This window comes from Oncorhynchus masou, chromosome 24 (genome assembly GCF_036934945.1).
Source record: "Oncorhynchus masou masou isolate Uvic2021 chromosome 24, UVic_Omas_1.1, whole genome shotgun sequence".
Classification (NCBI taxonomy): Eukaryota; Metazoa; Chordata; class Actinopteri; order Salmoniformes; family Salmonidae; genus Oncorhynchus; species Oncorhynchus masou.
This window is the reverse complement of record NC_088235.1, coordinates 91,511,493-91,535,680: the sequence shown is the minus strand read 5'-3', so window position 1 is coordinate 91,535,680 and position 24,188 is coordinate 91,511,493. Positions and strand designations below refer to the sequence as shown.

General features: G+C 44.3%; 1 protein-coding gene and 1 long non-coding RNA gene across 9 annotated transcripts in view; both read right to left on the bottom strand.

Annotated features, from left to right (window-relative positions):
• Positions 1-1,872: 1,872 nt before the first annotated feature.
• On the bottom strand, positions 1,873-14,752 carry LOC135513019 (uncharacterized). Its single transcript, XR_010451478.1, has 4 exons — positions 12,453-14,752; positions 7,872-7,898; positions 7,497-7,530; positions 1,873-1,921 (listed from the first exon to the last, which is right to left on the bottom strand). It is a non-coding gene; the product is annotated as an uncharacterized LOC135513019 (long non-coding RNA).
• Positions 14,753-17,420: 2,668 nt separating this feature from the next.
• LOC135513016 (pre-mRNA 3'-end-processing factor FIP1-like) overlaps positions 17,421-24,188 on the bottom strand; it is an 88,747-nt gene continuing 81,979 nt past the window's right edge. For 7 of the 8 annotated variants that reach the window (XM_064935645.1, XM_064935644.1, XM_064935646.1 and 4 more), the window contains 2 exons: positions 19,173-19,275; positions 17,421-19,051 (listed from right to left, as the gene is read on the bottom strand). In XM_064935645.1, the coding sequence (XP_064791717.1) occupies positions 18,836-19,051; positions 19,173-19,275 (319 nt within the window). In that variant the 3' untranslated portion in view covers positions 17,421-18,835. The remainder of the gene's footprint in view (positions 19,052-19,172; positions 19,276-24,188) is intronic. The other variant, XM_064935649.1, reaches the window with a different exon arrangement.

Genomic DNA, 24,188 nt, shown 5'->3' with positions numbered 1-24,188 from the left:
TAGAATTACCAGTCTGCAGCTGGAAATTACGCATCTATTCTATGCAACAACCATCTGTACGCCAGATGTATCCATTACAACAGACACTATCCAGAGTCGCTGAGAAAGCTACAACCATGAAAGACATTGTGACTTCTGGAGAAGTTAACCAGAGACTCTCTGATGAACTGACTCTCCAGCAGACGGACAGGCAATTCCAACATAGAAGACAACAACGACATACGGGCATAAATATGGCAATTATTTTCGAATGAGTGGCCGTTCATGTGCAAATGATTAGCATTTCAATTAATATAATTATCAACTGTGTGTAGGGAATCCATTTTGTCTTTCCCGCTCTTTATCCATCCCATCCCACCCCTTTCCCTTGTCTACCAAGCCGTCATACTGGTTTAGCCCACTAGGGACTTATCAATGCATTGTGTTAGTAACCAATAACTATATTGTTTATTTATGTATTTCTGTGATTTGTTTAGTTAGTTAGTAAATAAATATTGAACCAATTTGTATATCACTGACTCATGATTTAGGCTAGGGTTTGTGCAGATATCCAAGGGTTTGTGACGTATCAAGAATATGACTGATGAGGTAATAATAATACATTAATACAAGACTGTACTCGATAAGATATGAAAATATCTGAAGAGTTATATTCGGGAATTGAAACTCTATAAACAACATATTCCTGCGGTGCCCCGAATCCTGGTTAATTAAAGTTAAATGATTAGTTTAATCGCGTAATTAAATGACAGAGAAATGATTTGATAAGATACAGTCTTCACAATTAATGATTGTTGTCGTGTTGTTGACTGTTTCCCATGTGTATCAAGAATGGTCCACCACCCAAAAAATATCCAGTCAACTTGACACAACTATGGGAAGCATTGGGCCAGAAATCCATGTAGAATGATTTCGATACCTTTTAGAGTCCATGCCCTGACAAATTGAGGCTGTTCTGAGGATAAAAAAAGGAGGGAGTGCAACTCAATATTAGGAAGGTGTTACTATATTAGGAAGGTGTTATTAATGTGTTGTCACAGTAGAATAATCCTGCAGCAACAGGACAACGTTACGAAAATGATGTGTGTGCATCAATGTAGCCGGAAGGCGTTCATTGTTATGATCTGAACGGTCAGATAGCTAGCAACCATGACAAAAAAGCTGCCATTTGGGAATCGTAGGTGGATCGTTTCAGCTCGTTGAATCTATTGATACCATGTCTTGTTCTGAGGTGTTTTGATTGATGTCATGTCTATGCTAATATGGCAAAAATTCTCAAGCTAGCTAACCAACAAATGTAATGATGTATGAGACAACAAGTGCTCATTGTGCAAATATATTTATGGAGACGAAATATAGTTTACACGTTGTTCACAGTCTAAGCCAACCCGCCAACCTGTCTATTATGTTGTCTGAGCTGTGATAAGGCTATTAGCTTGCCAAAAATAGGCTACATGAAAGGTTCAATACTGTTAATATAACCATGTGTTAGCGTGGGTTTTCAGTTAATTTATGTAAATCACAAAGCTCATCTACATTTCCTGTGGTGCACACAAATTCTCAGCAATAAAAGAGGGATCAAATTAAGATCCTACCTCTGTAGCTGTCTATCACTTAAACTGTACTGTCAATAATCTCTCTACGTACATCAATCTCCTGATTTGTATCTTTCTACCTTCTCTTTTCCACTATGTCTTGCCTGGTTGTGGAGTAGCAGTGGTCTCGCTCTTCTCTCTCTCTGTCCGTGTCTTTACTCCCTCTCCTGCTTCTACTTCTACTGCCCCTGTAGTGCATCCTGTACAGACAGTCAGAACGCCAACATTCTGTAGACAGACATACACACACAGAGGACAGAACGGAACAGAAACTCACCTGTCTAAGGTAGGGATCAGAGATGGCGGGGGTGCTCCAGGAGGGTAGCCTGCAGGAAAGTGTACATTGTCTGTCAGTCATCAAGTCGTGATTACTGTGCAATAAACAGATAATAGAAAATGTGTTTTCCGGGTTGCGGATAGGTAATCATTGCTGTCATGTCTCTGACTGATTAAATTATGTGACATGCTATTTTTTCAAATCGATTACCTAATGTTTGATTGATTATGTGATTTAATTAAACCATGCAACAATTAACTTGTTAATAACCTGGGGTACCTCGGAAGAGTGTTTATAGAGCTGCTGTCTTCCGAATAAACTATTCTTAAAAGATCTGAAGATCAATAGCAGTCAATTATTAATCGTCACCTTATTCAGTCTCATCTGAACGTCGTAAAATTCTTGGTTATCTTCATGAACCCTGGCTAACAAGTTGAATCAGCAATACAAAAATTGGCATAATTATGTCTTTACTAAATACCTAAATAATCATACAGAATTACATATACACAGGATGGATCATACATTGATTACTAATCATGTCATAAAAGAAAAAGTACCTAGCGGATGAAACAGATATGACGGCTCTGTCACGGTCGTCCTCCTCTTCTTCTGAAGAGGAGAGGCGAGAAGGATTGGAGGACCAAAATGCGGCGTGATATGTGTTCATGTTAAATGTTTTAATTAAAGAAAAACTGAACACAGAAACACTATACAAAAAACAGTAAAAAAAAGAACAACCGTGAAGCTAATGCAAGCTGCGCTGAAACAAGCCATCAACATAGACAATCACCCACAAACAAACAGTGCAACCCAGGCTACCTAAGTATGATTCTCAATCAGAGACAACTAATGAAACCTGCCTCTGAGAACCATACTAGGCCGAAACATAGAAATCCCAAATCATAGACAATCAAACATAGACTGCCCACCCAACTCACGCCCTGACCATACTAAATAAATACAAAACAAAGGAAATAAAGGTCAGAACGTGACAGGCTCGTTACACAAAGAAAGGGGGTTGGGTTTGAATGAAAGAGCGGGAATAATGAGATTGGGTCTCTATCTGCCCTTGAAAAGCTATGCTAACGTAAATACAGAATCGTATGCATTCTCATAACAGCCCATTCGGAAAAGGAAAATGCAAGATATATATTTACACTGAGCTGCGCTTCGATAGATGGGTTGAAGATGGAAGACTGGTTTGCCCAGTAGAGATTGCCCTTGTCCATTGTAGAATCTGTCTGATCGTAGTGTTGTAGGGTGGATACGTTGTACCCTGTCTTTCTTATTAGGAGATTGTCTGTCCTTTCCTAGGCCATGTACGTTTACAGCTGTGGCTGATAACTCAACTTCTAGGATGTATTACTTCTTCTTTAGTGAATAAGAGTTCAGACCATTTTGCCATAATCAGCTCGCACTGAATTTTTTTATATTTTTTTTATTTTCACCTTTATTTAACCAGGTAGGCTAGTTGAGAACAAGTTCTCATTTGCAACTGCGACCTGGCCAAGATAAAGCATAGCAGTGTGAACAGACAACACAGAGTTACACATGGAGTAAACAATTAACAAGTCAATAACACAGTACAAAAAAAGGCGAGTCTATATACATTGTGTGCAAAAGGCATGAGGAGGTAGGCGAATAATTACAATTTTGCAGATTAGCACTGGAGTGATAAATGATCAGATGGTCATGTACAGGTAGAGATGCTGGTGTGCAAAAGAGCAGAAAAGTAAATAAATAAAAACAGTGTGGGGATGAGGTAGGTGAAAATGGGTGGGCTATTTACCAATAGACTATGTACAGCTGCAGCGATCGGTTAGCTGCTCAGATAGCACATGTTTGAAGTTGGTGAGGGAGATAAAAGTCTCCAACTTCAGGGATTTTTGCAATTTGTTCCAGTCACAGGCAGCAGAGTACTGGAATGAAAGGCGGCCAAATGAGGTGTTGGCTTTAGGGATGATCAGTGAGATACACCTGCTGGAGCGAGTGCTACGGATGGGTGTTGCCATCGTGACCAGTGAACTGAGATAAGGCGGAGCTTTACCTAGCATGGACTTGTAGATGACCTGGAGCCAATGGGTCTGGCGCCGAATATGTAGCGAGGGCCAGCCGACTAGAGCATACAAGTCGCAGTGGTGGGTGGTATAAGGTGCTTTAGTGACAAAACGGATGGCACTGTGATAAACTGCATCCAGTTTGCTGAGTAGAGTGTTGGAGGCAATTTTGTAGATGACATCGCCGAAGTCGAGGATCGGTAGGATAGTCAGTTTTACTAGGGTAAGTTTGGCGGCGTGAGTGAAGGAGGCTTTGTTGCGGAATAGAAAGCAGACTCTTGATTTGATTTTCGATTGGAGATGTTTGATATGAGTCTGGAAGGAGAGTTTACAGTCTAGCCAGACACCTAGGTACTTATAGGTGTCCACATATTCAAGGTCGGAACTGTCCAGGGTGGTGATGCTCGTCGGGCATGCGGGTGCAGGCAGCGATCGGTTGAAAAGCATGCATTTGGTTTTACTGGCGTTTAAGAGCAGTTGGAGGCCACGGAAGGAGTGTTGTATGGCATTGAAGCTCGTTTGGAGGTTAGATAGCACAGTGTCCAAGGACGGGCCGGAAGTATATAGACTGGTGTCATCTGCGTAGAGGTGGATCAGGGAATCGCCCGCAGCAAGAGCAACATCATTGATATATACAGAGAAAAGAGTCGGCCCGAGAATTGAACCCTGTGGCACCCCCATAGAGACTGCCAGAGGACCGGACAGCATGCCCTCCGATTTGACACACTGAACTCTGTCTGCAAAGTAATTGGTGAACCAGGCAAGGCAGTCATCCGAAAAACCGAGGCTACTGAGTCTGCCGATAAGAATATGGTGATTGACAGAGTCGAAAGCCTTGGCAAGGTCGATGAAGACGGCTGCACAGTACTGTCTTTTATTGATGGCGGTTATGTTATCGTTTAGTACCTTGAGTGTGGCTGAGGTGCACCCGTGACCGGCTCGGGCTAATTCTGGCTGGTCTAGTCGAAATTAATCCTTCCAGTGTGGTGATCATCACCTCCACATTGAAATTAGCCCTTTTAAACGTATGGACACCAGTCCTCACATCATTGAGAACTAAATGTTAATTTCGTTAGGTTGTAGTTGAAATTGGGGGAGAGAAGGGCATGTTTCATAGTTCCCAACCAATGTCTGTTCACTTGGGTGTGGCCACTGAGTGAGTATAGTTTACTTACATTGAATCTTTTCACAAATAGTTTCATATTTAAACATTTCAATTGCACAACAATTCCATGTGAATCTGATAACTAGAATGTGTAGACTTTTCAAGATACAATGTATGTCATCCGATCATCAGATATAATATCCCAGACACCAACTAATCTGACATCATATTCTTTAAGTACCAACTGTCACACCCTGACCATAGTTTGCTTCGTATGTTTCTATGTTTTGTTTGGTCAGGGTGTGATATGAGTGGGCATTCTATGTTTCATGTCTAGTTTGTCTAGTTCTATGTTTGGCCTGATATGGTTCTCAATCAGAGGCAGGTGTGAATCATTGTCTCTGATTGGGAACCATATTTAGGTAGCCTGTTTGGTGTTGGGTTTTGTGGGTGATTGTTCCTGTCTCTGTGTTTGTTGCACCAGTCAGGGCTGTTTCGGTTTTCGAAGTTTGTTGTTTTGTATTGTTCGTATTTTGCTTCATCATTAAAGATGTTTCTAACGAGCCACGCTGCATTTTGGTCCTCCTCTACTTCACCACAGGAAAACCCTGACAGAATCACCCACCAACCAAGGACCAAGCGACGTGGTAAAGGACAGCGACGACAGCAGCAGCAGCAGCAGTGGGAGAACCTGCATTATTTGGAAGACTGGACATGGGAGGATGAGTTGGACGGTAAAGGACCCTGGGTACAGCCAGGAGAATATCGCCGCCCCAAAGAAGAGCTGGAGGCGGAAAAGGCGGAGAGGCGCTGGTATGAGGAGGCAGCACGGCGGCGTGGATGGAAGCCCGAGAGTCAGACCCAAAAATGTATTTGGGGGTGGCTCACAGGAAGTATGGCGAAGCCAGGTAGGAGACCTGCGTCCACTTCCTGTGGTTACCGGGGGGTGAGAGAGACTGGGCAGGCACCGTGTTATGCTGTGAAGCGCACGGTGTCCCCAGTGCGGGTGCATAGCCCGGCGCGATACATTCCAGCTCCACGTATCGGCCGGGCTAGATTGGGCATCGAGCCAAGTGCCATGAAGCCGGCTCTACGCATCTGGTCTCCAGTGCGTCTCCTTGGGCCGGCTTACATGGCACCAGCCTTGCGCATGGTGTACCCGGTTCGCCTGCATAGCCCAGTGCGGGCTATTCCACCTCGCCGCACTGGCAGGGCGACCGGGAGCATGCAACCAGTTAGGGTTGGGCAGGCTCGGTGCTCAAGAGCTCCAGTGCGCCTGCACGGTCCGGTCTATCCGTCACCACCTCCACGCACCAGCCCTCCGGTGGCAGCCCCCCGCACCAGGCTGTCTCTCCGGCTCATCCATACAGGTGCTCCCGTCTGTCCAGTGCTGCCGGAGCCTCCCGCCTGCCCGGCGCCGCTGTCGGAGCCTCCCGCCTGCCCGGCGCCGCTGTCGGAGTCTCCCGCCTGCCCGGCGCCGCTGTCGGAGTCTCCCGCCTGCCCGTGCGCCGCTGTCGGAGTCTCCCGCCTGTCCGGCCCCCCAGCCCAGAGGCGCCAGAGCCCCCCAGCCCAGAGGCGCCAGAGCCCCCCAGCCCAGAGGCGCCAGAGCCCCCCAGCCCAGAGGCGCCAGAGCCCCCCAGCCCAGAGCCCCCCAGCCCAGAGGCCCCCAGCCCAGAGCCCCCAGCCCAGAGGCCCCCAGAGCCCCCCAGCCCAGAGGCGCCAGAGCCCCCAGCCCAGAGGCGCCAGAGCTCCCCAGCCCAGAGGCGCCAGAGCCCCCCAGCCCAGAGGCGCCAGAGCCCCCCAGCCCCGAGCAGCTGCCCCCCTGTCCCGAGCAGCTGCCCCCCTGTCCCGAGCAGCTGTCCCTCTGTCCCGAGCTGCGCCTCTGTCCAGTGGGGTCATCAAGTAGGGTCGCCGTGGTTCGAAGATCATGAAGCGGACAAGGTGGGGGACTAAAACTATGGTGAAGTGGGGGCCACGTCCAGCACCAGAACTGCCACCGCGGACAGATGCCCACCCAGACCCTACCCAATAGGTTCAGGTTTTGCGGCCGGAGTCCGCACCTTGGGGGGGGTACTGTCACACCCTGACCATAGTTTGCTTTGTATGTTTCTATGTTTTGTTTGGTCAGGGTGTGATATGAGTGGGCATTCTATGTTTCATGTCTAGTTCTATGTTTGGCCTGATATGGTTCTCAATCAGAGGCAGGTGTGAATCATTGTCTCTGATTGGGAACCATATTTAGGTAGCCTGTTTGGTGTTGGGTTTCGGTTTTTGACGTTTGTTGTTTTGTATTGTTCGTGTTTTGCTTCATCATTAAAGATGTTTCTAATGAGCCACGCTGCATTTTGGTCCTCCTCTACTTCACCACAGGAAAACCCTGACACCAACGGACACTTTCAACTGGTTGGATTACAGAAATATTGAACCATTCCCCAACCTTTTGATATTACCATACTCACTCTATGTTAACAAAGGGCTTTCCAAGAGTCCAATCTGTAGAGTGGAGAGAAAAGGGGGAAAGGTTTTTATGGGGTTCATAAACCTCATACAACAGGGCAACATCATGACATTGCCTACCGCATTGGACCAGAATCATCACAATATTGTTAAATATTGCATCAACGTCATTTCTCATAGGCACTAAACATTTCCAATTTCCCTCTTCTCACGATAGTAACTTAAAAGTATTATTGATCACCAACTGTGTGTGTGAGTTTTCACAAAACATTCAGTATGTTAGGATCAAGCCATCAAGGCATCAAAGACAACAACCATGCCAACATCCAGTGTAGACTAGAGCCAACATCTGTTTCCATCACAGTAGAAATGCTTACCAGTTGGAGGAACATTGATGGGGATCCCTGGAAGGCACATAGACAAGCACAGACACAGTCATAATAATATCAGTTAAAACATAATTATCCCTCCAGTCTTCAGAACACACACAGTCAGTCACTATGGCAGCAGATTCATAGAGTAGGCCTAATGTACAAATGAAGACACTTACTCCCACCTCAGAAAATACAATCTTTTAAAAGAGCCACACACACAACAACACGAAAGTACAGGCAGTTTGTGACCTCAGATGGCTTTTTTTTAATATCCGAGGTCATTGGACATATCACTGCTCGAGGCCAACAACTGTAATACTCATGGGCCAATAATGGGCCTACATTGATTTGTGAATGTGCTTCTTTCCCTTTCAAGGCAATTCGATACGTATCTAGATACATGGGCTCCGATATGATACAGGAATAATAAAATAATAAAATAACAAGGGATACCGGTACTGAGTCATTGTGGAGGGTACAGGTTATTCGAGGTAAGTTGTACATGTAAGTAGGGATGTATTGTTGCGATGTATTGTTGCGATATAGGAAGCCGATTCTAGATTTAATTTTGGATTGGAGATGCTTAATGTGAGTCTAGAAGGAGAGTTTACAGTCTAACCAGACACCCAGGTATTTGTAGTTGTCCACGTATTCTAAGTCAGAGCCGTCCAGAGTAGTGATGCTGGATGGGTGAGCAGGTGCGGGCAGCGATCGATTGAAAATCATGCATTTAGTTTTACTTGCGTTTAAGAGCAGTTGGAGGCCACGGAAGGAGAGTTGTATGGCATTGAAGCTCGGCTGGAGGTTAGTTAACACAGTGTCCAAGGAGGGGCCAGAAGTATACAGAATGGTGTTGTCTGCGTAGAGGTGGATCAGAGAATCACCAGCAGCAAGAGCAACATCATTGATGTATAGAGAAAAGAGAGTCGGCCCGAGAATTGAACCCTGTGGCACACCCATAGAGACTGTCAGAGGTCCAGACAACAGGCCCTCCGATTTGACACACTGAACTCTATCAGAGAAGTAGTTGGTAAACCAGGCGAGGCAATCATTTGAGAAACCAAGGCTGTCGAGTCTGCCAATAAGAATGTTGTGATTGACAGAGTCGAAAGCCTTGGCCAGGTTGATGAATACGGCTGCACAGTAATGTCTCTTATCGATGGCGGTTATGATGTCGTTTAGAATCTTGAGTGTGGCTGAGGTGCACCCATGACCAGCTCTGAAACCAGATTGCATAGCGGAGAAGGTATGGTGGGATTCGAAATGGTCAGTAATCCGTTTGTTAACTTGGCTTTCGAAGACCTTAGAAAGACAGGGTAGGATAGATATAGGTCTGTAGCAGTTTGGGTCTAGAGTGTCACCCCCTTTGAAGAGGGGGATGACCGCGGCAGCTTTCCAATCTTTGCAAATCTCAGACGATACGAAAGAGAGGTTGAACAGGCTAGTAATAAGGGTTGCAACAATTTCGGCAGATAATTTTAGAAAGAGAAGGTCCAGATTGTCTAGCCCGGCTGATTTGTAGGGGTTCAGATTTTGCAGCTCTTTCAGAACATTGGCTATCTGGATTTGGGTAAAGGTGAAATGGTGGGGGCTTTGGCGGGTTGCTGCGGGGGGTGCCAGCCAGCTGACCGGGGTAGGGGTAGCCATGTGGAAAGCATGACCAGCCGTAGAGAAATGCTTATTGAAATTCTCAATTATAGTGGATTTATCGGTAGTGACAATGTTTCCTAGCCTCAGAGCAGTGGGCAGCTGGGAGGAGGTGCTCTTATTCTCCATGGACTTTACAGTGTCCCAGAACTTTTTTGAGTGGGTACTACAGGATGCAAATTTTAGGTGACCTAAACTGGGACATGCTTAACCTCTTGAAACTCTGGGGGCGCTATTTCATTTTTGGATGAAAAATGTTCCCGTTTTAAACAAGATATTTCACAAAAAGATGCTTGAATATGCATATAATTGATAGCTTTGGAAAGAAAACACTCTGACGTTTCCAGAACTGCAAAGATATTCTCTGTGCGTGCCCTAGAACGTGAGCTACAGGCAAAACCAAGATGAAACGGCATCCAGGAAATCAGCAGGATTTTTGAGGCTCCGTTTTCCATTGTCTCCTTATATGGCTGTGAATGCGAGAGGAATGAGCCTGCCCTTTCTGTCGTTTCCCCAAGGTGTCTGCAGCATTGTGACGTATTTGTAGGCATATCATTGGAAGATTGACCATAAGAGACCACATTTACCAGGTGTCCGTCCGGTGTCCTGCGCCAAAATTGGTGCGCAAACCTCAGCTGCAAGTATTTTTCCATGGAATTCAGAGAAGAAAGCAGGCTTCCACGAACGATATATCAATGAAGAGATATGTGAAAAAACACCTTGAGGATTGATTCCAAACAACGTTTGCCATGTTTCGGTCGATATTATGGAGTTAATTCGGAAAAAGTTTGACGTTGTTGGTGACTGAATTTTCAGTTCGTTTCGGTAGCCAAATGTGATGTACAAAACGGAGCGATTTCTCCTACACAAAGATTCTTTCAGGAAAAACTGAACATTTGCTATGTAACTGAGAGTCTCCTCATTGAAAACATCCGAAGCTCTTCAAAGGTAAATGATTTTATTTATTTGGTTATCTGGTTTTTGTGAAAATGTTGCGTGCTAAATGCTACTCAAAATGCTAAGCTAGCTTTGCATACTCTTACACAAATTAGTGAATTGCTATGGTTCAAAAGCATATTTTGAAAATCTGAGATGACAGTGTTGTTAAGAAAAGGCTAAGCTTGAGAGCAGGCGCATTATTTTCATTTTATTTGCGATTTTCAGAAATCGTTAACGTTGTGTTATGCTAATGAGCCTGAGGCTTTATTCATGATCCCGGATCCGGGATGGGGAGTATCAAGAGGTATTAACACCCAGGCCATCCTACAAACTAAGCTTGATTCCCTCAATCTCACACAAATCATCAAGGAACCCACCAGGTACAACCCTAAATCTGTAAACAAGGGCACCCTCATAGACGTTATCCTGACCAACTGGCCCTCCAAATACACCTCCGCTGTCTTCAATCAGCATCTCAGCGATCACTGCCTCATTGCCTGTATCCGCTACGGGTCCGCAGTCAAACGTCCACCCCTCATCACTGTCAAACGCTCCCTAAAACACTTTGTGAGCAGGCCTTTCTAATCGACCCGGCCCGGGCATCCTGGAAGGATATTGACCTTATCCCGTCAGTTGAGGATGCCTGGTCATTCTTTAAAAGTAACTTCCTCACCATCTTAGATAAGCATGCTCCGTTCAAAAAATGCAGAACTAAGAACAGATATAGCCCTTGGTTCATTCCAGACCTGACTGCCCTCGACCAGCACAAAAACATCCTGTGGCGGACTGCAATAGCATCGAATAGTCCCCGCGATATGCAACTGTTCAGGGAAATCAGGAACCAATACACGCAGTCAGTCAGGAAAGCAAAGGCCAGCTTTTTCAAGCAGAAATTTGCATCCTGTAGCTCTAACTCCAAAAAGTTCTGGGACACTGTAAAGTCCATGGAGAACAAGAGCACCTCCTCCCAGCTGCCCACTGCACTGAGGCAAGATAACACGGTCACCACCGATAAATCCATGATATTCGAAAACTGAACATCTCCAATCTAAAATCAAATCTAGAGTTGGCTTTCTATTCCTCATCAAAGCCTCCTTCACTCACACCGCCAAACTTACCCTAGTAAAACTGACTATCCTACCGATCCTCAACTTCGGCGATGTCATCTACAAAATAGCTTCCAATACTCTACTCAGCAAACTGAATGCAGTTTATCACAGTGCCATCCGTTTTGTTACTAAAGCACCTTATACCACCCACCACTGCGACCTGTATGCTCTAGTCGGCTGGTCCTCGCTACATATTCGTTGCCAGACCCACTGGCTCCAGGTCATCTACAAGTCCATGCTAGGTAAAGCTCCGCCTTATCTCAGTTCACTGGTCACGATGGCAACACCCATCCGTAGCACGCGCTCCAGCATGTGTATCTCACTGATCATCCCTAAAGCCAACACCTCATTTGGCCGCCTCTCCTTCCAGTTCTCTGCTGCCTGTGACTGGAACGAATTGCAAAAATTGCTGAAGTTGGAGGCTTTTATCTCCCTCACCAACTTTAAACATCTGCTATCTGAGCAGCTAACCGATCGCTGCAGCTGTACATAGTCCATCGGTAAATAGCCCACCCAATTTACCTACCTCATCCCCATACTGTTTTTATTTATTTAGTTTTCTACGCTTTTGCACACCAGTATCTCTACCTGTACATGACCATCTGATCATTTATCACTCCAGTGTTAGTCTGCTAAATTGTAATTATTCGCCTACCTCCTCATGCCTTTTGCACACAATGTATATAGACTCTTTTTTTCTACTGTGTTATTGACTTGTTTGTTTACTCCATGTGTAACTCTGTGTTGTTGTCTGTTCACACTGCTATGCTTTATCTTGGCCAGGTCGCAGTTGTAAATGAGAACTTGTTCTCAACTAGCCTACCTGGTTAAATAAAGGTTAAATAAAATAAATAAATAAAATGTTGACCTGTTTAAACGTCTTACTCACGTCGGTTATGGAGAGCGTGATCACACAGTCATCTGGAACAGCTGATGCTCTCATGCATGCCTCAGTGTTGCTTGCCTCGAAGCGAGCATAGAAGTGATTTAGCTCGTCTGGTAGGCTTGTGTCACTGGGCAGCTCACGGCTGTGCTTTGTAGTCTGTAATAGTTTGCGAGCCCTGCCACTCCCGACGAGCGTCGGAGCCGGTGTAGTATGATTCAATCTTAGCCCTGTATTGACGCTTTGCCTGTTTCATGGTTTGTCGCAGGGCATAGCGGGATATCTTGTAATCTTCCGGGTTAGAGTCCCGTACCTTGAAAGCGGCAGCTCTACCCTTTAGCTCAGTACGAATGTTGCCTGTAATCCATGGCTTCTGGTTGGGGTACTGATGTGGTGTATTCCTCAATGTCATCAGAAGAATCCCAGAACAAGTTCCAGTCTGTGATAGTAAAACAGTCCTGTAGTTTGGTGTCGTCTGCCTCCTGCTGCTGGTTTAGCTTCAGGCACTGCCTATGACAGAACCCTGAAGCCACAATGTGATGGGTTTCACTAGGTTTAACTAGTGCATAGGATCTAGCCTGTAGGAAACTCAACCCCACAAAAACACACACACACACACAGAAACGCAGCGCTGCAACAGAGCACTCAATTAGAAGCTTCACATGCATGTATCTATAATACATAGCCTACATAAACACAGCTGTGGTTACAGAATACAGCAAAATGCCCAAAAACAAGTTGTTTAATTTGATTTTCTGTTTCATGCATATGCATTAGTAATGGGTGAATGGAGGATCAATGAATACTGTATGTAATCAATATGCAGTTAAACCTCAATAAACAATTTGTCTCGCTACTCTCCTCCCATTGCATTGTGCTTAACAAAATAAGATCTAGATTTATACATTGGACTCCCAAAATCACACCCTTGTCTTGATAGAGCACATTTTAAAATCAGTTAACTGAGCCATTTCAATTCCAAAAGCTGTTGCTCAATGTGATGGAGCATCTTTACATGAGCCAATGCATTATGCTCGCACACACACACACTTCAAAAGAGTTCCCTCCACACATACCATCCATGTTTGCGTGTGTGAGTAATTGTTTCTACCTGTCGTGGCCTCAAAGCGAGCGTTTGATGAGGGCTTGAGTTTCAATGCTTGGCAGCGTATGATAAAGCTAATGGCTGATGGCTAATTGCTGGTGATTGTGCTTGCGTGGCCTTCTCTCATGCTAACGTTTCACAGTCATTATGCTGGAGGCTTTTAGATTCAGCTGATATACTGTTGAGACCGCAGTGTGCTGTTTCCCCACTCTATGGGCTGCCTGCATTCGCTATGACTAGCTGAAGACATTACAGGCAGCACTACCTCCTCAATGTTTCTTCTATTATTATTGATCTTGCCAAGTGCCCCCAAAACGATTATGCTCTGACCACCGCTGCTGTGGTTGTCATCTGTAGCTATTAGCTGAAGATACCACTATAACAGACCCACAAACCTGACACAAACCTGCTCTAGACACTGATGGATAACAATGTTGCTTTTACAGGGACAGTCAGTCAGTAGGGCTGTGACGATAATTGAATAACCGTGTAACAGACGGTCATGGATGAAGACCGTCAAAACCGTTTAAATAAGCCGACATAACTTGTTGTATATACACTGATATACACTACAGTTCACAAGTTTGGGGTCACTTAGAAATATCTGTGTTTTCCATGAAAACATACATGAAATTAGTTACAAAATGAATAGGAAACATAGTCAAGAAATTGACAAGGTTATAAATAATGATTTTTAATTGAAATAATAATTGTGTTCTTCAAACTTCGCTTTCGTCAAAGAATCCTCCATTTGCAGCAATTACGGCCTTGCAGACCTTTGGCATTCTAGTTGTCAATTTGCTGAGGTAATCTGAAGAGATTTCACCCCATGCTTCCTGAAGCACCTCCCACAAGTTGGATTGGCTTGACGGGCACTTTTTACGTACCATTCGGTCAAGCTGCTCCCACAACAGCTCAACAAGGTTGAGATCCGGTGACTGTGCTGGCCACTCCATTATAGACAGAAAACCAGCTGACTGCTTCTTCCCTAAATAGTTCTTGCATAGTTTGGAGCTGTGCTTTGGGTCATTGTCCTGTTGTAGGAGGAAATTGGCTCCAATTAAGCGCCGTCCATAGGGTATGGCATGGCGTTGCAAAATGGAGTGATAGCATTCCTTCTTCAAGATCCCTTTTACCCTGTACAAATCTCCCACTTCACCATCATCAAAGCACCCCCAGACCATCACATTGCCTCCACCATGCTTGACAGATGGCGTCAAGCACTCCTCCAGCATCTTTTCATCTTTTTCTGCATCTCACAAATGTTCTTATTTGTGATCCAAATACCTCAAACTTAGATTGTCTGTCCATAACACTTTTTTCCAATCTTCCTCTGTCCAGTATCTGTTCTTTTGCCCATCTTAATCTTTAATTTTTATTGGCCAGTATGAGATATGGCTTTTTATTTGCAACTCTGCCTAGAAGGCCAGCATCCCAGAGTCGCCTCTATTAGCAGTTTTGTTAGCAGTCGTGGCCAAAAGTTTTGAAAATGACACAAATATTATTTTTCATAAAAATTTGCTGCTTCAGTGTCTTTAGATATTTTTGTCAGATGTTACTATGGAATACTGAAGTACAAGCATTTCATAAGTGTCAAATGCTTTTATTGACAATTACATGAAGTTGATGCAAAGAGTTAATATTTAAAAGAGCTAATATTTGCAGTGTTGACCCTTCTTTTTCAAGACCTCTGCAATCCGTCCTGGCATGCTGTCAATTAACTTCTGGGTCCCATCCTGACTGATGGCAGCCAATTCTTGCATAATCAATATTGGAGTTTGTCAGAATTTGTGGGGTTTTGTTTGTCCACCCGCCTCTTGAGGATTGACCACAATTTCTCAATGGGATTAAGGTCTGGGGAGTTTCCTGGCCATGGACCCAAAATATCGATGTTTTGTTCCCTGAGCGACTTATTTATCATTTTTTCCTTATGGCAAGGTGCTCCATCATGCTGGAAAAGGCATTGTTCGTCACCAAACTGTTCCTGGATGGTTGGGAGACGTTGCTCTCGGAGGATGTGTTGGTACCATTCTTTATTCATGGCTGTGTTCTTAGGCAAAATTGTGAGTGAGCCCACTTCATTGGCTGAGAAGCAACCCCACACATGAATGGTCTCAGGATGCTTTACTGTTGGCATGACACAGGACTGATGGTAGCGCTCACCTTGTCTTCTCCGGACAAGCTTTTTTCCGGATGCCCCAAACAATAGGAAAGCTGATTCATTAGAGAAAATGACTTTACCCCAGTCCTCAGAAGTCCAATCCCTGTACCTTTTGTAGAATATCAGTCTGTCCCTGATGTTTTTCCTGGAGAGAAGTGGCTTCTTTGCTGCCCTTCTTGACACCAGGCCATCCTCAAAAAGTCTTCGCCTCACTGTGTGTGCAGATGCACTCACACCTGCCTGCTGCCATTCCTGAGCAAGCTCTTTACTAGTGGTATCCCGATCCCGCAGCTGAATCAACTTTAGGAGACGCTCCTGGCGCTTGCTGAACTTTCTTGGGCGCCCTGAAGCCCTCTTCACAACAATTGAACCGCTCTCCTTGAAGTTCTTGATGATCCGATAAATGGTTGATTTAGGTGCAATCTTACTGGCAGCAATATACTTGCCTGTGAAGCCCTTTTTGTGCAAAGCAATGATGACAGCACGTGTTTCCTTGCAGGTAACCATGATAAACAGAGGAAGAACAATGATTCCAAGCACCAACCTCCTTTTGAAGCTTCCAGTCTGTTATTTGAACTCAATCAACATGACAGAGTGATCTCCAGCCTTGTCCTCGTCAACACTCACACCTGTGTTAACGAGAGAATCACTGACATGATGTCAGCTGGTCCTTTTGTGGCAGGGCTGAAATGCAGTGGAAATGTTTTTTGGGGGATTCAGTTCATTTGCATGGCAAAGAGGGATTTTGTAATTAATTGAAATTCATCTGATCACTCTTCATAACATTATGGAGTATATGCAAATTGCCATCATACAAACTGAAGCAGCAGACTTTGTGAAAATTAATATTTGTGTCATTCTCAAAACTTTTGGCCACGACTGTACACTGTTGACGTTGAGACTGTTGTTTTGCAGGTACTATTTATTGAAGCTGCCAGTTGAGGACTTGTGAGGCATCTGTTTCTCAAACTAGACACTCTAATGTACTTGTCCTCTTGCTCAGTTGGGCACCGGGGCCTCCCACTCCTCTTTCTATTGTGGTTAGAGCTATTTTTCACTGTTCTGTGAAAGGAGTAGTTCACAGCATTGTACAAGATCTTCAGTTTCTTGGCAATTTCTCACATGGAATAGCCTTCATTTCTCAGAACAAGAATAGACTGATGAGTTTCAGAAGAAAGTTATTTGTTTCTGGCCATTTTGAGCCTGTAATCGACCCCACAAATTCTGATGCTCCAGATACTCAACTATTCTAAAGAAGGCCAGTTTTATTGCTTCTTTAATCAGAACAGTTGTCAGCTGTGCTAACATAATTGCAAAAGGGTTTTCTAATGATCAATTAGCCTTCTAAAATGATAAACTTGGATTAGCTAACACAACGTGCCATTGGAAGCAGGAGCGATGGTTGCTGATAATGGGCCTCTGTACGCCTATTTAGATATTCCATTAAAAATCTGCTGTTTCCAGCTACAATTGTCATTTACAACATTAACAATGTCTACACTGTTATTCTGATCAATTTGATGTTATTTTAATGGACAAAAATGTGCTTTTCTTCCAAAAACAAGGACATTTCTAAGTGACCCCAAACTTTTGATCGATAGCTGGCTTTCTGTATAGCACTTTGTGACATCGGCTGATGTAAAAAGGGCTTTATAAATACATTTGATTTGACTGATTGATTGTGTATATATGCAGAAAAGCCAACAGACAAGGTAGGAATATCTTTATTTTGACTCCGCTGATGTTGTGTCGATACAAAAATCCCACAGATCCTCCCCAACCTGGCATTTCTTAATTTGTTGATTCATATTTAAAAGTAATAACCTGAATAATAGTAATGAAACGCCATGATGATAACGAAGTGTAATGGCTTGTTACAAATAGTTTTTATTAGGAAGCATATGCATTTCCTTGAACGATTATATTGGTGTCTGTACATTGGCCTGGCCAATTACCGTAACCTCAAATTCCAAGACCGTCACAGCCATATCAGTCAGTACAGGTGTCAAACTAACCACAATGTATGTGCCAAACTACACTCAACAGTACCACCAGTTCTACACTAGAGCTCCAGACAACATCCCTTAGTGCTTCACTACACAGACTGGCCTGCAATGACAATACAACCCCACACTAAAACCTGGCCCTATCAAGCAATAATACTACACCACTAATGTGACCCTACTGTACCAAGAGTAACAAAGCTCTCTCTCTCTCCCTCCAATCTGCTGGCTCTGCACTTTTCTTTTCTTCCAGGAGCTATTTTTATCATGTTGAACATTTGCATCACAAAAGGAGGCAGAGCCTGTAACTTAAAGAAGGAAAGCCAGGTTTGCCGGGTCGACAGGATGTTTGATATTTTGGTTGTATTAGGATATTTGGCACAGGTTGAACAACATGTCGGTACCAGGCTCATTGAACTTAGGGGGTGCTGGGAGTGTGTGAGGGGTGCTATTTTGGAATCTTTGAAGATGAAGCGATGGCAGCCTGCGCTCAGCTGTGAGCTCAGGCCAGGGGGGGACTTCCTGCCCTCTGCCTCATATTCATCAGGCGATGAGGAGGAAGTCCGACAGACTGACAGCACTGGCACCCACACACCTGGAGAGAATTACACACACCTGGGGAAAAAGACACTCACCCATAGAGTGCACACTCATGACCATGTGCACACAAATGTACACACACTCACATGTTTATGTTAACCCATCTGCATTCACCTCCAAATCCTAAACATGTCCTTCAACATGCAGTGTTATTTATTACCACTTATGGTGCCTGTCCTTCATGGGTTCCCAGCATGGGATTTACACCTGCAACTCTCTGGGTTACACTTTCATCTGGTCCCTCAAACCCCTCAACTGTACTAATGATGCACCCACACAATGAAAGTAAGGCCCTTTTTACATTGACAAGAGTTGAAGGATATTCGAGGTATCGATTGTTGAGATACATTACTGTTATGAGAAAGATAGAGAGAGGGAGAGAGGGGAAGAGATAGAGTGTCATAGTTGAACGCCATTTTTCCATGACATCCCGTGATGTCACGAGAGTGACTCTCACCAGTCTGTCTGTCTGACCCACGACCTTCAAGCAGTGTCATTATTCAATCCATAACCTTTCCATTTATATTGCATAACTATTCTGCTGAACAGAGGGCACACAAACAGAGAGCAATGTTTGTGTGCGTTTGTCTGTGAGGGGCTGAGGTAATTTACGTGGTGGAGGAATGAGTGGAGGGGCGGAGTTGACATTGTAGGGTGGAGGCGGGAAAGGAGGCGGGGGGAAGAAGGGGGGTATCTTAGTGGGAGCAGGCTCAGCGTCAGATGGCTTGGAAAGCACCTGTAATGCATGCACACACACACAGACACACAAAAACAAAGCTCAGACTAGGTAAGCACATTTACTAGATTAATCAAGAGGAAAGACGAGGTGTAGTTTAGAATAACACAGACACACAAACCTGGATGTTATTTCCTTCTATATTGTGACGTCTCTGTTCCTCTACCCAGTTGATGGTTCCAGTTTGTCCTCCAATAACATTGGTGGTGCCGCTTGTCTTTCTACTGGCCAGAGTAGAACAGAGTAAACATACAAAAAACCCAACACAATATGTCTCTGTGCATAGATCATGCATAAAAAGGTATGCAAGTTTGCGTAAATCTCTTGTTTTGTACATGGTTTAAATCTCAGGATGTGATCTGTTTACCAGTGTATGGGTAACATCCTGATGTGGTATAAGAAGTAAGACATTTGCCTTAAATATATATATTGAAAAATATATAAAACACAACATGTAAATTGTTGGTGGCAGGTAGCCTGGCGGGTAGGAGCATTGGGCCAGTAACTGAAAGGTTGCTGGATCGAATCCCAGAGCTGACAAGGTAAATATCTGTCGTTCTGCCCCTAAGTAAGGCAGTTAACCCACTGTTCCCTGGGCGCCGATGACGTGGCTCTCGATTAAGGCAGCCCCCCGCACCTCTCTGATTCAGTTGTACATATGACTAGGTATCCCCCTTTCTCCATGTTTCATGAGATGAAATAAAATATTCCAGATATTCTCCATACGTACAAAAATGTATTTCTCCCACATTTTGTGCATTTGTTTACATCCCTGTCAGTGAGCATTTCTCCTTTGTCAAGATAAAATAAAGCCACCTGACAAGTGTGGCATATGTATCAAGAAGCTGATTTAACAGCATGATCATTACACATATGCACCTTGTGCTGCGGACAATAAAAGACCACTCTAAAATTAGCAGTTTTGTCACACAACACAATGCCACAGATGTCTCATTCTGATTGGCTGAGCCTGGCTCCCAAGTAGGTGGGCCTATGCCCTCCTAAGCCCACCCATGGCTGCGCCCCTGCCCATTCATGTGAAATCCATAGATTAGGCACTAATGAATGTATTTCAATTAACCCTTCACCTTATATGAACTGTAACTCAGTGAAATCATTGAAATTGCTGCATGTTGCATTAATATTTTTGTTCAGTCTATACATACATACACACACACACACCGTGTGTACAAAACATTAAATACACCTGCTCTTTCTATGACATAGACTGACCAGGTGAATCCAGGTGAAAGCTCTGATGACTTATTGATGTCAGTGTAGATGAAAGGGAGGTGATAGGTTAAAAAAAATATTTTTAAGCCTTGAGACATTTGAGACATGGACTGTGTATGTGTGCCATTCAGAGGGTGAATGGGCAAGACAAAAGATTTAAAGTGCCTTTGAACGGGGTTTGGTAGTAGGTCCCAGGCACACCGGTTTGAGTGTGTCAAGAACGGCAATGCTGATGGGTTTATCACAATCAAAAGTTTCCCGTGTATATCAAGAATGGTCCACCATCCAAAGGACATCCAGCCAACATCAGGCTAGTGGTCAAAAACAGGGGATGAAAGAGGACAAAGGAGGCTGACACAAATTGTGCAGAGAAACAGACTGGCTACAGTTAGTCGACTGACAGTCCAGTACAACATTGGTGCCTAAAGATCCATAAAATATACTCTTCGTACCTTGACATGAATGGGGTATGAGAGCCGATGACCTTACAGAGTTCCACTTCTTTCAGCAAAAAACAAGAAACTGTGGCCAAATGAACAAAAAAACACTAGACACTGAAGAATTGGAAAAATATTGCCTGGTTTGATGAATCCCGGTTCCTGCTATTTCACACTGATGGGAGGACTAGGGTATGGAGAAAACCACGAGTACCTCAAATCAAATTTTATTGGTCACATACACATGGTTAGCAGATGTTAATGTGAGTGTAGCGAAATGCTTGTGCTTCTAGATCCGACCGTGCAGTAATATCTAACAAGTAATCTAACAATTTCACAACAACTACAGTATGCACATATGAGATGAGTAATGTAGGTTATGTAAACAATTCCATAAAGTGGCATTGTTTAAAGTGACTAGTGATGCATTTATTACATCCATTTTTTTATTATAAAAGTGGCTAGAGATTTGAGTCAGTATGTTAATGATGGCTGTTTAACAGTCTGATGGCCTTGAGATAGAAGCTGTTTTTCAGCCTCTCGGTCCCAGCTTTGATGCACCTGTACTGACCTCGCCTTCTGGATGATAGCGGGGTGAACATGCAGTGGCTCGGGTGGTTGTTGTCCTTGATGATCTTTTTGGCATTCCTGTGACATTGGGTGGTGTAGGTGTCCTGGAGGGCAGGAAGTTTGCCCCCGGTGATGCGTTGTGCAGACCTCACTACCCTCTGGAGAGCCTTACGGTTGTTGGTGGAGCAGTTGCCACACCAGGCGGTGATACAGCCCAACAGGATGCTCTCGATTGTGCATCTGTAAAGGTTTGTGAGTGTTTTTGGTGACAAGCCAAATTTCTTCAGCCTCCTGAGGTTGAAGAGGTGCTGTTGCGCCTTCTTCACCACGCTGTCTGTGTGGGTGGACCATTTCAGATTGTGATGTGTGTGCCGAGGAAATTAAAACTATCCACCTTCTCCAGTAGGCCGTCTCGTCGTTGTTGGTAATCAAGTCTACCACTGTAGTGTCGTCTTCAAACTTGATGATTGAGTTGGAGGCGTACATGGCCACACAGTCATGGGTGAACAGGGAGTACAGGAGAGGGCTGAGAACGCACCCTTAAGGGGCCCCAGTGTTGAGGATCAGCGGGGTGGAGATGTTGTTTTCTACCTTCACCACCTTGGGGGGCGGCCCGCCAGAAAATCCAGAACCCAGTTGCGCAGGGCGGGGTCGAGACCAAGGATCTCGAGCTTAATGACGAGTTTGGAGGGTATTGTGGTGTTAAATGCTGAGCTGTAATCGATGAACAGCATTCTTACATATTTATTCTTCTAGTTCAGATGGGTTAGGGCAGTGTGCAGTGTGATTGCGTCGTCTGTGGACCTATTGGTGCGGTAAGCATGCATCCGTCATGCCGCGTTTCAACATTGCAGGCTGGTGGTGGTGGTGTGATGGTGTGGGGTGTGTTTTCATGACCCACATTGGGCCCTTTGATAAAGGTGGAGCAACATTTGAATGCCACAGAATATCTGAACATCATTGCCAATCAGGTGCATCCCTTCATGGCAGCAGTGTATCCATCTGCAACTCGTTTTTTTTTCTGCAGGATAATGCCGCATGCCACAAGGCTAGGATTGTACAGGAATGGTTCCACGAACATGGCAGTGAATTCAGCTTACAGCAGTGGCCTGCGCAGTCACCAGATCTCAATCCAATTTAGCATCTGGGGGATGAGATGGAACAAGCTATTTGGAGTAGAGATCCACTACCAGCCAAATTGACACAACTGTGGGAAGTGTCAACATGGGCCAGCATCCCTGTGGAACGCGTTCGACACCTTGTAGAGACCATTCCCCAACGAACTGAGGCTGTTGCGAGGGTAAACGGGGGGAAATGTCAATGTTAGGAAGGTGTTGCTAAAGTTTTGTACACTCAGTGTATATACAGTATATTATCTAATGCCTGTGACCCCCATCACACTCTTCCAGGTTCATTAACGCATTACCTTCTTTAACTGGGTCTTCTTCTCACTGCACTCTGCTAACATGTCCCCAAATCCCCCCCCCCCCCTCCCCAGACACAGATGGGACACTAACCCCTTTTCGGTAACTAGGATTTAATCTGAAATAAACATTATAAGGCAAAAGCATAAAGACTGCATCAACCAGAAGTCACTCCATCTGGCCTCTAAAAGCACCCTAATATCAAATAAATATAAAACAGAGCAGCTTAACCAGAAGCCAATACTCATGTCACTTCTTCATCTACTTTCTCAAAGATACATGGATTTAAAATGTGACAGAGAAGACAGGCCCACACTAACCCTCCCTTACGCTGGACACAGTCAGGCTCCTAAACATCTTTGCAGTATTTGTGTGTGTGTGTGTGTGTGTGTGTGTGTTATTTCTCACGTTATTAGCCAAGAACATTCTTTGAATTATTACAAACAGCCAGAAAGGACTTTTGGATATCAGAGTCGGTAGCTCACCAGCATTACGACCAGAAAAACAACTTTCCTGAATTGGATTCTTTGTTATTTCTTAATTCCATTCTATTACTTTTAGATGTGTGTATTGTTATATATTACTGCATTGTTAGAGCTAGGAACACAAGCATTTTGCTACACCCACAATAACATCTGCTGAATATGTGTATGCAACCAATTTTTATTTTTAATTTTACCTTCATTTAACGAGGCAAGTCAGTTAAGAACAAATTCTTATTTTCAATAACGGCCTAGGAACAGTGGGTTAACTGCCTGTTCAGGGGCAGAACGACAGATTTGTACCTTGTCAGTTCGGGGATATGAACGTGCAACCTTTCGGTTACTAGTCCAACGCTCTAACCACAAGGCTACCCTGCCACCCCAAAATAATAAAATTAGATTTGATTTGAGGAAATGTGGAGAGAATGCAATACAACACAATATGTGCTCCTCCAAACAAGCATCAAGTTTGCACCACAAAGTTTCCAAACCCAGTGGCCCAACAATGCAAGACTTCTGGGAATGCTTGCAAAGCAGACAGAGGTTTTGAGAGGTCAATGAGAGAAGTGAAAAATTATTCCTTAGTTGTTAATTTTCTCTAAATTTAATGGCACAACAGACTTAAGCCAATGTCTTAAGTAGCTGAACATGTTATTACTCCAACCTTGTGAAAAACAACTTTATAATCAAAGGAGTGCCTTTGATTTGACAGCCTGTACATGCGCAGTTCGGAGTGAGACGACCGTTAGAACCAATGACGTATTTCTATGCATTAGCTTAGCTAGCCGAACATCGCCATGACATCGCCTACAAGCATGACCTGGGATTTCTATTGGAGAAGCAGTTTCTACACATCTTCATACTAAACCATCTATGTTTGAACGTTGACCCTTCCGGAGCCACCAGCGTTCATTCTCACAGCTAAATAGAGGGAGCGAGAGGGTCTGTAGTGTAGGGAGGCCTTATTTAACATTTCATCCGCTGCACAATG